General features: G+C 42.9%; 1 protein-coding gene across 2 annotated transcripts in view; it reads right to left on the bottom strand.

Annotated features, from left to right (window-relative positions):
- LOC102377499 (dedicator of cytokinesis protein 1) overlaps positions 1-13549 on the bottom strand; it is a 184366-nt gene that overhangs the window by 126093 nt on the left and 44724 nt on the right. For both annotated transcript variants that reach the window (XM_025207551.1, XM_025207550.1), the window contains exon 2: positions 10201-10284. In XM_025207551.1, the coding sequence (XP_025063336.1) occupies positions 10201-10284 (84 nt within the window). The remainder of the gene's footprint in view (positions 1-10200; positions 10285-13549) is intronic.

Genomic DNA, 13549 nt, shown 5'->3' with positions numbered 1-13549 from the left:
TGCTTCCAGTTTTGGGCTCCACAATTCAAAAAGGATGTGGAGAAGCTTGAGAGAGTCCAGAGAAGAGCCACGCGCATGATCAGAGGTCAGGGAAGCAGACCCTACGATGACAGGCTGAGAGCCCTGGGGCTCTTTAGCCTGAAAAAGCGCAGGCTCAGGGGTGATCTGATGGCCACCTACAAGTTTATCAGGGGTGACCACCAGTATCTGGGGGAACGTTTGTTCACCAGAGCGCCCCAAGGGATGACGACTAGGTCGAATGGTCATAAACTACTACAAGACCGTTTCAGGCTGGACATAAGGAAGAATTTCTTTACTGTCCGAGCCCCCAAGGTTTGGAACAGCCTGCCACCGGAGGTGGTTCAAGCGCCTACATTGAACACCTTCAAGATGAAACTGGATGCTTATCTTGCTGGGATCCTATGACCCCAGCTGACTTCCTGCCCTTTGGGCAGGGGGCTGGACTCGATGATCTTCCGAGGTCCCTTCCAGTCCAAATGTCTATGAAATCTATGAAATCTCTAAGTATACAAAAGAATTTCTGAGTAACTTGGGTAGGAGGATTATTTAAAAACGTGTCTGAGAAACTCTACTAGACACTCGCATCCACAACTATAATTTAAAAAGTTGGCGGCCTCTAAACAAGGATAAAAAGCTGTGCCATGAAATTAAGCTTGCTATAGTATTCAAGGAGCAACTACCATATTTATTGAAATGCAAGAGAAGGTCCGCCCCCCACCCCATCAGAAAGGGGGAAAACGCCCCTCGTCTTACATTTGCATACGAGGAAACATCATTAAATACTTTGCCTATCATTACAGTGCATATGTGCAAAAAACTGGCAGAGAACAGGCACCTTCACAGAGAACTGGCACCTGACCCGCAGGTACTGCAAACACCAGGCCAGCACTGCGTGAGCTAGAACCAGCCCTAATACCCTCCCCCAAGTGTGAAAAATACTTGACCCTAGCCAAAAGGCCAAGATGCCAATGAGAACCTGATTTTTTAGAGTTTTTTTACAAATGTTATTAAAAACACATTTATTGCCCTACACTTACAATGCTACACATATTGAGCATTTTTGTTTTTACCAAGACTGCATATCACAGAAACAACTATATATAAAACAACGTACAACTACATATATTAAACCCTTAAACATCTATCAACTTCCCAGAAAAAACAAACCCTTACAGCATTCTCTCTCGTCGTACAGAACTCCACCACCTGAAACTCTCCACCCCTCCCATCAGTCCTCTCTGGTGGTTTAGTGAAACAAGTGCGTCCAGTACTTTTTCCTCCACTTCTCCTATCTCTTCCTTGTCCCGATTGATGTAGTACTTCAATTCATGCAGCCCCAGGTCCAAGAACTCAATGAAAGCCAACTCCTTAAACACCTAGAGGTTTCTTATTTTCCATAAATTAGTTTTAACAAATGCTAATAAAGGCCTTAACAACATTTCCTCCAGTCCCTTTGGTATGAGTCCATATAGTACCATCTTCCACACTAATAACAGGCTTATTTCAGTGACACTCAGAAAGCAGTAATCCTTTCCCACACCCCTTTTGCATATGTACACTCCTAAAATATGTCCCACCATTTCTTCTTCCCCACACCTTTCCCTTGGGCATCCTGATGACCTCATCAAGCCCCATCTGTGTTGCACTTCTCTCACTGGCAAGATATTTCTCTCAACCATCCACATTAAATCAGCTTGTTCGCATTTTAGTTGTTTATCTACCACCAGTCCCCACACTTTCTTCACTTGTCCTTCCGTGAAGTTTCCCTCCAGCACTATCCTGTCTCTCTCCCTTACTGCTTCCATCAATTTCGTATGATCCGTCTGAACCTCCAACCCAATGCTGCCTATTTTATATCTCTCTGTGAATCCTTCTACCCTAATGTAATGAATCAGTGATTTCCACGCCCATGGACTCTAAAAATTTATCTGATATATTTCCCATTTCCTCAAAATTGCAACTGCATGAAATGAGGCAATATATGCTGTATTACCCCAATACATACATTCCCCTTTCCCTCTGCTACTGCCTTGAATGTCGCGCTAACATAATTCACATAGACAAACAATCCCAAATCATCACCTTTTCCTATGCTGTATTATCTTTTCCTTCAGCGTCTATCACGATCCCTAACACACTTTCTCTCTCTCATTTGAAGGCTCAACTTCTCCAAGTCTCCCCAGTTCCCCACTCCCACTATGGTGCTTTTCAATCTATTTAGTTTAGCCCCCGTCACATCTCCATACTCTGTTGATCCTTTTCAAATCAAAAGTCTCTCTAAGTACTATATTTATATCATCCATGTATAGTATGCATTTCACCTCACCCCCTCCTGGTATATTTAGTCCACTTAGGATCTTGTCTTTTCTTATTCTTTGTGTGAATGGTTTCATGCTGCACACAAATAGTGGCGACAGGGGGCACCCCTTATGGATTTTTAAGATCCCATTAATTTGGACTTGACTGTCCACTTCTCTATACAAATAACTTTACACAGTATAATAATTTCTCTGGGAACCCCATTTTTCCTAGCACCTCAAATATGTAATCGTGATCTACTCTGGCATATGCTTTTTCTAAGTCTAGGTTTACTATAGCTGTATTTGTTTTCCTCCTAGATACAGAATAGTGTATCTTTGATCACTCTGACTGCTTCAGAGATCATTCTACCTGGTGCTGCACATACTTGGTCTTCATGTATTATCTTCCTCAGGTTTTTCTTCATGCTCAAAGCCAGCATCTTGGCCATTAATTTATAATCCATATTAAGGAGCGTAATCCCTCCGGTTATTCAGGAGTTCCTTCTCCCCTTTCTTGAAGAGTAAGATCACAATGCCTCTTGTAAAATCCTTCCCCGTCTCTCTTGTTTCTGCTGTATCCTCAAACACCGCCACTATATCGCTCCCTACCCATGCCCAAAACTTCTTGTAATATCCCATAGGCAGTCTGTCTGCTCCAGGTGATTTCCCCTCTTTTTTAGGTTTTAACACTCCTCCACTTCCTTTAAGCTTATATATTATTATATTTGTTTCACCTTCGTTAAGATTCTTTAAGGATTGTGTCACCCAATGCTTTAAGCTTTCCTTTTCCCGCCTTCACCCTGGCCAAAAAGTACCGGGATCACTCTTCGTTTTCTCCCACCCACAGTGCTTGTGCCAAGAACATTTTCTCTCTCTTTTTTTTAAACCAGGTTTCTAACTCTTGCCTGGATTCTTCTACCTCTTGTCACTCATCTTCCTTCCGTGGCTTCCTTTAGCAGCTCCTGCATCTTTCTTTGCAGCTCTTTTAGCTCTTTGGTTCTTTTCCCCATGTATTTTTAGCCTCCATTCCTGAAGAATTCTATAGTTTTCTTCTTCATCATCTCCCACCATTCTCTGGTACTCCCAAAATATTTCTTCAGTGTTTGATATGCCTCGTGTACACTTGATATATCTCTTCGTCTTGTAACAGCCACACATTTAGCTTCCAATGTCCCTTCCCTCTCATGAGGCCCTTACCAAGACTTATTTTCACCTCAACATCTGGTGATCACTAAAAGCCACATATGGTTTTTCTTCCTTATCCCTATTTCTTTTGATACAAACACAAAGTCAGTTTTTGGTAGTTTCTTTCCACTGAGGTCTGTTCCAGTGAAAACTTTCTCCCCTGCCCACACATCTCTTAGTGACTCTTCTATTATATTTGTTAACAGTCTCGATGACCCGTCTCAAGCGCCGTTTCCTCCTTCCCCTGTTGTCGCTGACTTTAATTACACAATTGAAGTCTCCCACTATTATGCACTGTCTCCCTCCAGCCACATAAATCACTAGCTTTCTAAGTAGCACATTCTTTCCCTTCCTCTCCACAGGTGAATATACACTGTAAATTTCTAATGCTGCTTCCCCAGTACTATCATTCCTTGAAATCTGCCACTGATGACTTCTGCTACTTGCTTTGCTCTCAGCTCTGGGTTCTTGAATAATATTATTACCTTTGCCACTTTATTTTCATTTGTCCCTGACCACCAGGATGGTCCCCATCTCTAACTTCTCTCTCAAAATATTTATAATCCCTCTTCCTTGGTATACCACATTCTTATGGGCAGATTATGTCTGTCCTTACTTGGCTCAACACTGATTCAACCTGTTCCCATCTTTTCCTTGTTCAGATATTTCTGATGTTGAGCAAAACTACTTTCAATGTAATTTATGCTCGTTTTAAACTAAGTGGGCTTGTCCCTTGAAGGTTCATCCATGCTTGCCTTGAACTGTGCGCGCCGGTTCCTTCAAGCTTAGTCTGTGCTACTGCTCAGTGATCAGCTCCTCCCCCTTCCTCACTCACATCCCTATAGCCTTTGCAAGTTGCCAGGTTGCTTTCACATTTAGGAAGGCTTTTATATTCCCATCTCCCCGTCGTTTCCTGCCTTCTTGTCTCTTGGAGCCCAGAGGCATTAGTGACAGGAAACTGCTGTCTAGCTCTTCCTCCAACTCACCTCCCTCATGATCAAGTTTCTACTTCCTGGTCTTCAGCCCGTGAGTTTTCTTTCTTTTCCCAGCCTGTGACTCTGGTTCTCTGTCTTGCTCCATCTCCACTTCTGTTGTTCTTTCTTCCCTACCCCCGCACTTCCTTGTCTGAGCTGTTTGCTGTTTCTGCCCTCCCTTCCATTCCATCTCCTATCTCCTGCACTGCCTCGATCACAGAAATGTTGCCCCCCTCCTCCTCTGTTTCACCCTCCTGCAGGGTGTCTTCCACCATTTCTACCTCAGTATTCAAACCCCTTCTCTCCTCTTCTCCTCTAGGTTTGCCTATTCCTCAGGGGGACTGACTGCACTTGCAAGGGCTTTAGGCACCTAGGATACAAGAGTCCCTCTCCCTTGCAAATAATTAATTTTAGCAACTCCTGGCACTCTGCTGTTGCATGCTCGTCCTTTCACATCTGTCGTACACTGTGAGTGGACAGTGTGTGAACAGGTGCCAAAACTTTCCCGAATTTGCTGCACTGTTTAGATGCAGAAAATTATAAAACCCTGGTGTGTCCCAATCTGGATCACTAATGGGAGGTGCAGCACCCCACCTGAGCTCCACTCATCTGCTTGTAATCATTCGTGCCCTCCAAGACCCCATCCAGATACGATATTTGTCTCTTACTTTCTCTACCAACATTACCCTTTGGACACACTTTCTCATCCATCTATGTCTTTCACCTCTAGTAAATCTGTGTACATTTGAACTATCATCATTCTTTCTCTTGACTTTTCCCCCATTAACTTTATCCCTCTTAATTCCTTCCTCCCACACTTCTCTGCTCATTTCTTCCAAAAGTTCTCATACCCTTCTCCAACCCAGTAAGTCAATCCCAAGTCTTTTGGTTCAAGACAGCAATCAGGCTGGTGAGATGCTCTGCCTGCACCTCCAAAATCTCAAACAGTACCTTTTCCTGTCTTCCTGGTGGCTTCATCATTCTCATTGTTGCCACCTCCGCTGTAACTCCTGCTGTCACCTTTTTCCTTTGTTTCTTCTCCACCTTCATCTGTCTCCAGATCTTCATTGCCACTCAGCTCTTTCCACCTCATACTTAGTTGCCACAACTGCCATTGTTTTGATCTTCAGTTCTCCCTCCTTCACTCCTTACGCTCCAACTTTGTTGATCCCTTTCTCTGCCTTTAAGGCATAGATCAGCCTTATAATGCTGATGGAAACCTACCACAAGGGCAGTCCAGGACTACTCATCTGAATTAGACAGTAGTGCCAATTTCACACAGTCCCCACTCAGCGCCAACTCCTTTTCAAGTCATGGTAAGCCACAACATTGCATACATTTGGACTTCCTCTTCACTCCCATAGTTGAGCTGCACCTTTCTCCCCATTACCAGTGATTTTTTCACCAGCCTTAAATGTCTGGCAAATGTGACCAGATAGGGCCCTGAACAGATCAGTCAGAATCCCTCTATCAGCTCCTCTCTCAGCCTGTCACATATGAATAGTGTGGCCCCACCCTCCATGAGGTGGAGTCAGTCCAGGTTACCCTACACTTCATCTGCATATAAGTTTTCGGAGGATCCCAGGACTTGTGACAAAGAACATCCCATTCCAGTCATGAGTGGGAGATGAGGGGGCTAATTAGCACACAGATCCTTTGTGATGAGGTAACCTAGAGTACAAACACATGCACACTGAACAGTGCTGAGCTGTGGTGTCACCACAGCTTGAAATGCTGTCGACTGGTGAGGCTCTGCCCAATAATCAAAATGGTAAATCATGAACCTACAGATGCATCACAAGCAGGTCCAGGGAGGTGAACCTTCCCCTCTATGCAGTGCTGGTCAGGCCGCAGTTGGAGTACTGCACTTCAAGAGGGATGTGGCTAACCTTGAGAGGGTCCAGAGGAGGGCCACTCGCATGGTCAGGGGGCAGCAGGCCAGGCCCTATGTAGATTAAAGGGCCTGAATCTATTCAGCGTCCACAAGAGAAGACTGAGAGGGGATCTGGTGACCATCTATAAACTCACCGGGGGGACCAGCGGAAAATAGGTGAGGCTCTGTTCCCCTGGGTACCACCTGAGATAACAAGGAATAATGGCCACAGATTGATTGACAGCAGAATCAGCCTTGATATCAGGAGGCATTACTTTACAGTTACGGCTGCCAGGCTCTGGAATGGGCTCCCAAGGGAGGTGGTGCTCTCCCCTACCTTGAGGGTCTTCGAGAGGAGGTTGGATAGATATCTGGATAGGGTATTATGATCCCAGCATTCGTTCCTGCCCAGGGCATGGGGTCGGACTTGATGATCTGTTCAGGTCCCTTCTGACTCTAGAAACTATGAAACCTTTTGGTTTTAGATTACTATCACGTACCATTTCTACAAGATATAGTATATTTACTTGACTATAAAATGACCCCCCAATAATTAGATTCTGTATATAGAAATCTTATACATTTATTATTTTCCAGGTATGGAATCTAAATATTAAAGTATTGTCTTGAATCCCTCCTGGCCTCAATGTTACAGCAGAGAAAGCAGTGGCTGGGAAGGGGAGGGTCAGGTGTTCCCCTTGTCCTCTGCCCTGGCCACTTCTCCCCACTCTAGCCTTCCTACCCCACCAGTTTCCCACAGCCTTTGCCACCCCCCCACTCTCTGCCTCTTTTCCCCAAACTCTCCCCACTTCCTAGTCTCTCCCTCTTTCCTCCTCTTCTTTCCCCCTAGTCTCTGCCTCTTTTCCCCCTGCTCCCCAGTTTCTGCCTCATCCCTCAAAACTCCCTCCAGACTCTGCCTCTTCCCCTCTCACCTTACTGTCAGACCCTGTTGGGGCTGCTCTGTCCCAGAGTACAGCACATGGAAGCTCTGCCCTTACTTGGCCATGCAACAGTGTTGATGCTGCTAATTCCTCAGGCAGGGGAAGAAGTTTTCATTTGTTCCTTGCCCAGGAGAGACCCCAGCCAGACCTGGAGCAGAGCTGTGCACAACAGTGAGTGGGAGGGAAGGGATTTGGGAGCAGTGGTGCGGGGGAAGGACAGCGGAGCAGAAATTTCCGGCCTAAGTGGACGGTGCATGGCAACTAGCTGCTGTGGGTCTGACTCTGGCCCTGACCCAGGCTCAGGATCAGAGTCAGAGCTGCAGAATCCACCTGCTCCCCTCTCCTCTTGGTATGCAAATGTAAGACCAGGGGCTTCCCCCTCCACCCCCCAATGACTGGGAGGAAAAACTTTGTCTTTTATCCAGGTAAATATGATAAGTGGATACAAAAGTGCTGCTTAAAAGCGTGTTTTGAAGGACCTGTGCTAAAAATGACAGCAGTTAGTTAAAAAAAAAAAAAAATCACCTGCAGTAGTTCTGTTTGAACTAAGTCTATGTTTATTTCAAGGTCAGTTTTTTTTCAAATTTGCCCCTCACTTCCACGTGTTTAGGGAGACCAGGACCTGACAGTAAGGAGGAAGGAAAGGACTGCAGGGGGAAGAAGTTGCCGGGGTAGAGGGAAGGAGGGCAGAGGGCAAATTTGACCCACCTAATTTATTTTCCCTTTTGTAGCAGTAGTAGGGGGATAAAATTCAAGGCAAATCTCCAATACTTAGATTCTATACCTGGAAAATTATAACACATTTATAAAACTTCCGTATACAGAATCAAATTTTTGGGGGGGGGGGGGTCATCCTATATTCAGGGTCATCTTATATTCAAGTAAATGTATATAAGTGTTCGTGTAAACAATTCAACAATTCTATTGTTATAAGGATATATTCTTATGTAAATGGACATCAGAAAAGAATAAGCCCGTTTTTCCTCTTCAAAGGATAATGCTCAACACTGATGGCAAAAATAGGTCACTGATGGCAAACATTAAAGAACTAAAATTCTAACAGCAATAAAAACATGAAATAAGAGTTTTTATTTCCACTTTCATAATAGAGCAGTAGCAGCAATGGGAACAGAGACAAAGCAGTATATTACGATAAAAATCAACAATTCATTTAATTAATAACTTGATGTGTCCACCATTCAGAAACAGAAGACGGGCTTTAAGGTGAGTGAGACACCTAAAAAAGCCAAGTGATTTTTCTGACATGGTGTCCCATTACCAGCAGAAGTCCAATTATAATTGAAGACAAATTTAATGAGATACAGGGTGATTACTAGAGACCAGCAATTTAGTAAGTTTTTATTTAGTATGCCTGGGAAGCATGAACTGAACAAATGCTGAGAAACCTTATAGTTCCTACATATAGTTTAAGAACTGCCTAGTGGGGGCTACTTTTTTGGGGTTTTTTTTTTTTTTTTGAGAAAAAGAAAAAGAGCTAAGGGCCATGATTTATTTCTCAGTACAGAGGTAGAGTAATCCTCATGCACAGCAGGAAGCATACCAATTTTTGGAGGACCATTATTCTATTTGGATTTCTTTTTAAATGAACTCATCAGCATACCTGGAGCCTAAAAGAAGATTAGAGATTTGAAGGTCATTCCTTTATCCTGTCCAGGGGGGAAAGGAATACTCTATGTTGTCCAATTATTTTTGAAGCATTCAGAACGTCAAAAAGTTTAAGTAATGACCAACAGATGCAACTGTTGTCGCAGGAGAGCATCAAATATGATATTCAAGGATCTATGGTATGTGCCAATTTGGTAGTCATACCTACTATGCATAATATCTACAGCATTCAAATATTCCTTTTACATATAAATTTTTGCTGTTATACCATAGAAGACTAAAACAGACACATACAAATTGCAGTGTCAGAAGTAATTTGTGAATTAACTGAATTAATTCACAAATTCATTGTATATGCAAACTGGAGTAAATGTTACTCCTTCTAACTAGGCTCCCTATTTCAGTAGATATACCTATTTAAAAAACAAAAAACAAAAAAACAAAAAAAAACACACCACACTTTCATGTCAAGTACTAAACCAAATTTACAACTTGGTATTAATTTCTTCGTAGTGCCTCCTTGGAAAATAAAAGAAGCCAAAACATTCAATTCACAAATCGCATCTCCAGAAGCAAATATTACATAACAAATGAGTAACTGTTAGAGTAAAGCAAAAGCTATGTAGATCCTTGACTCCTTTCTAAGCCACAGGATACAATTAATTGACTGAATGAGAAATCAAGGATGTGTCACATGCATTTTCTCACATTCTCTTCATTTTCATATTAAAATATTTTCGACGATAGACTGCTGTTACACAGGGATGAGGAGAGCTACTCATTTAAATTTAAAGTGCTATGAAATTCTGCTACTTCTTGATATCTAAGGAACAAAATAAACAAGTATATTATTTTAAAAGTGTTAGATGAATCAACAGCATAACAGCACATGAATTCTTACAAAGATGTGAATAATTTAGAAGGTAAATCACTTTCAAATTCAGATTAACACCTCTAAAGAGCAGGGTCTTGTGCATTATTATCCAAGGATATCTAGAGAACATATATCATTTCTCTAACCACTAAACTGACCATTGAGTCATACAAACAAAGCTGTGAGAAAGTTGATGTGGCATAAAAATGCTGCATTTAGAAAAAGTTTATCAATCAGATATCACATCATATATCTGTCCACTTACATATAGCACTTGTTAATTCTGTACCTATTAAATATATTATTTTATTAATCCTGAAAAAGCAGATCCTTCAGTAAAACATTGTACAAAAAGTAGTGATGTTAAACAACAGCACTACTAGCAAACTGTTCTTTCCTTTCTTACCTTCATATGTCTCTAATATGTGTACAGTGTCACCTATTTGTAAAGAAAGTTCATCTGGTCCCCTGGAGTCATAGTTATATAAAGCTGGGAAAGGGTGGGGAAGGAAAGGAGGGGAAAAAAAGAAAAAAGAAAAAAAAAAACTATTAATGCCACAAAACAGCATAAATTTGATTTTAATTCCTACACATCTGACAGTGATTTCTAAACAAATTACTGCTACCCTCAGCCTTTTGATGCAATTCTTTAAACTATTTCACTCCAGCTCTGTTCTAAGCCATTACTACTTTGCCTCAAAATATAAATAAATAAATAAAATACATGAAACCGGCCTTATAGAAGCCCAACATTTCACCCATTTCTAACATCTTTGCTCTTGCTTTCCTGGACTTCAGCAAGGCCTTTGACACTGTCGACCACTCCATCCTCATTAAAAAACTAGGCGACTATGGCATTGATGCCTACAGTCAGACAGATTGCAAATTGGCTGAAGAGTCATACTCAGAGGGTGGTGGTGGACGGCTCATATTCGACCTGGGGGGGAAGTGGGCAACACAGTCTCCCAGGGCTCGGTCCTTGGGCCCGCACTGTTCAATTTCTTTATGAGCGATTTGGACAATGGGGTGAAAAGCAACCTGTTTAAATTTGCTGATGATACCAAAATTTGGGGTGAGGTGGGCACGCTAGTAGGGAGGAAAAGACTGCAAAAAGACCTGGATAGGTTACAAGGGTGGACTAACAAAAACAGGATGTGTTTCAATACTGACAAGTGCAGGGTGCTGCACTTGGGCAGTAGTAACCAGCAGCACCCTTATAAGATGGGAAACTCCCTTCTCTAGAGCACGGAGGCAGAAAGGGATCTTGGAGTCATTACTGACTCCAAGATGAACATGGGCCGACAATGCGAGGTCACGGTTGGCAGGGCTAACCAGACCCTATCGTGCATCCACAGGTGCATCTCAAGTAGGTCCAAAGAGGTGATCCTCCCCCTCTACACGACACTGGTCAGGCCACAGCTGGAGTACTGTGTCCAGTTCTGGGCACCCCACTTCAAGAGGGATGTGGACAACATTGAGAGGGTCCAGAGGAGGGCCACCCACATGATCCAGGGACAGCAGGGCAGACCCTACAATGAGAGGCTACAGGACCTGAACCTGTTCAGCCTTCACAAGAGAAGGCTGAGGGGGGACCTGGTGACCATCTATAAACTCATTAGGGGGGACCAGAAGGGTTTGGGTGAGACCTTGTTTCCCCTAGCACCCCCTGGGATAACAAGGAATAATGACCACAAGTTGTTGGAAAGTAGGTTTAGTTTAGACATCCGTAAGAACTACTTCACAGTAAGGGCGGCTAGGATCTGGAACCAACTTCCAAGGGAAGTGGTGCTGGCTCCTACCCTGGGGGTCTTTAAGAAGAGGCTTGATGCCTACTTGGCTGGGGTCATTTGAGCCCAGTTTCCCTCCTGCCCAGGCAGGGGGTCAGACTTGAAGATCTACAAGGTCCCTTCTGACCCTACTTCTATGATTCTATGAAAATATTGTTCGATATTTTCAGAGGCTTGTCTCTTTTCCAGAATTAATAGTTTTGTGTCAACCTTACAAAGTTATTCTAAAACTTATAGCATCATTTCCAGTCATTCCTTATAACTGGTATATTCAGTTAAGCTCATAAGATGTTTTAGAAAGTGTTCATTTATTAACTTAAAACAAAGTACCCTAATATTCCCAGAATAATGAGGAATGGTGTACACCTCAGGACTAACTGAAAGATAGATTGAATCTATCAACATATATGCTAAAAAAACCCAAACATGATTGAATAATTATATGCATAAAATAGACAAGTTGGTATGAGTTGCTAAATTGTATTGTAAGGCATGGCTAACATCCCTCATTCCAGTTTATTCCAGTCAAGTTCTTATGGTGTCAAAGTGCCTAACAGCTGATAAACGTTGTCCTGTAACAGCCCCTTATCAAGAAGATTTGTTAAGGAATAAAATGAAAATACTTGCATATAGTAAAAGTGATTTTTCCCTATTGCTAAAGGAAACCCAACTTGGATAATTTACCAAAAATGCTCATTTTCACAGACATTTCTTGTATTCCCCAACAGTTATACCCAATAAGAGGGGCAATAACTAAACTGTAAAAATCCAAGTACATTCTTGCTCCCAACATTGAGTTTACAAAGTCTTTGGTCACATAATGCAGTATAAATAGTAAGAGGTATGCCTATGAGTAGAGATGTCCATACTTAGAGTCAATAGCTGATAACAGGTATTAAACAATTGCTGACACAAAAGGGATGGGAGGGGGGAGGGAATTCAGTGTGCATAGGTTCTCTCAAAAAACAGACAGGTTGTACTCCCCAAAACAATCTTTTTATGTTGGCCGCATGTCAAGACCATTGGGTGCAGCTCCCCACTGTAACGAGAACTTTGCAAGAAGTGTTTCAAGTGACAACAATCCCTGGACGATACAGAAGTTCATTGTTGGTTCCGGGGAGGGGGAAGACCTAGCTGTTGGCTGCAAGCCTGCAGCTGGTTTCCCCTAGCAATGGCTCCTCCTCCTTCCCAGCCCACCTGTATTCAGAATGCGAGGGGCAAAAGAGAGCAAAGGGAGCTGGTTCTAGGGGTTCCCCAACCAACGCTGGAGGGTGGACTGAAGCGCCTCGGGGGGGGAGGTGCTCCAATCCACCCACCCCACCCTCCAGCACTGGCTGATGAAATACCAGACTGAATTCTCTCCGATTCCTTTCCCCGCTCCCATTCTGAAAACAACAGGTTCGGAGACAGCACAGACAGAAGTTACTGAAGACAGTTTTGAAACATTTTCATCTGAACCCACATGCAGTGAGGATTCAGATTATGTGGGATCAGGCCCCTGTCAAGAGCTTTGCAGCCATGCACTTGTCTTTGGTCACAGCAGTAGAGTACTCTGAGGCCAGACTGGGTGAAAGTTTGTCATTTCTGTCTGCGCCCTTTGTGCTCCTGAACATGAGAAGACTGGCTTTTATCGCATAATGGTTCTCAAGAATGAGGGAAGTCCTTTGGATTTGCTAATTTTGTTGAAGTGGATCTTTAAATGTCTGAAAAGTACTGGTGATATTGTTGCCATTGCTGGGTAATGTATTCATACTGTATTTTTATTCAAAGCCTCAAGATTTTTAAGAAGAAAACCCTCAGGTTTATTTTTCCTTGGGGAATCTTATTTGTAAATACTGTAATTTCAAAAGCTTTGGGCTCCCTCCTCCAACCAACTATGGAAACAGTACTATGGTTTCTAGTTCATTGATGTAAAGCCATGTGTCATGCTTCATTAATAGTCTGCACTTCTTTTTCTTGGGGGGGGGG

This window comes from Alligator sinensis, unplaced genomic scaffold, assembly GCF_000455745.1.
Source record: "Alligator sinensis unplaced genomic scaffold, ASM45574v1 scaffold193_1, whole genome shotgun sequence".
NCBI lineage: Eukaryota > Metazoa > Chordata > Crocodylia > Alligatoridae > Alligator > Alligator sinensis.
This window is presented reverse-complemented; position numbering and strand designations above follow the sequence as displayed.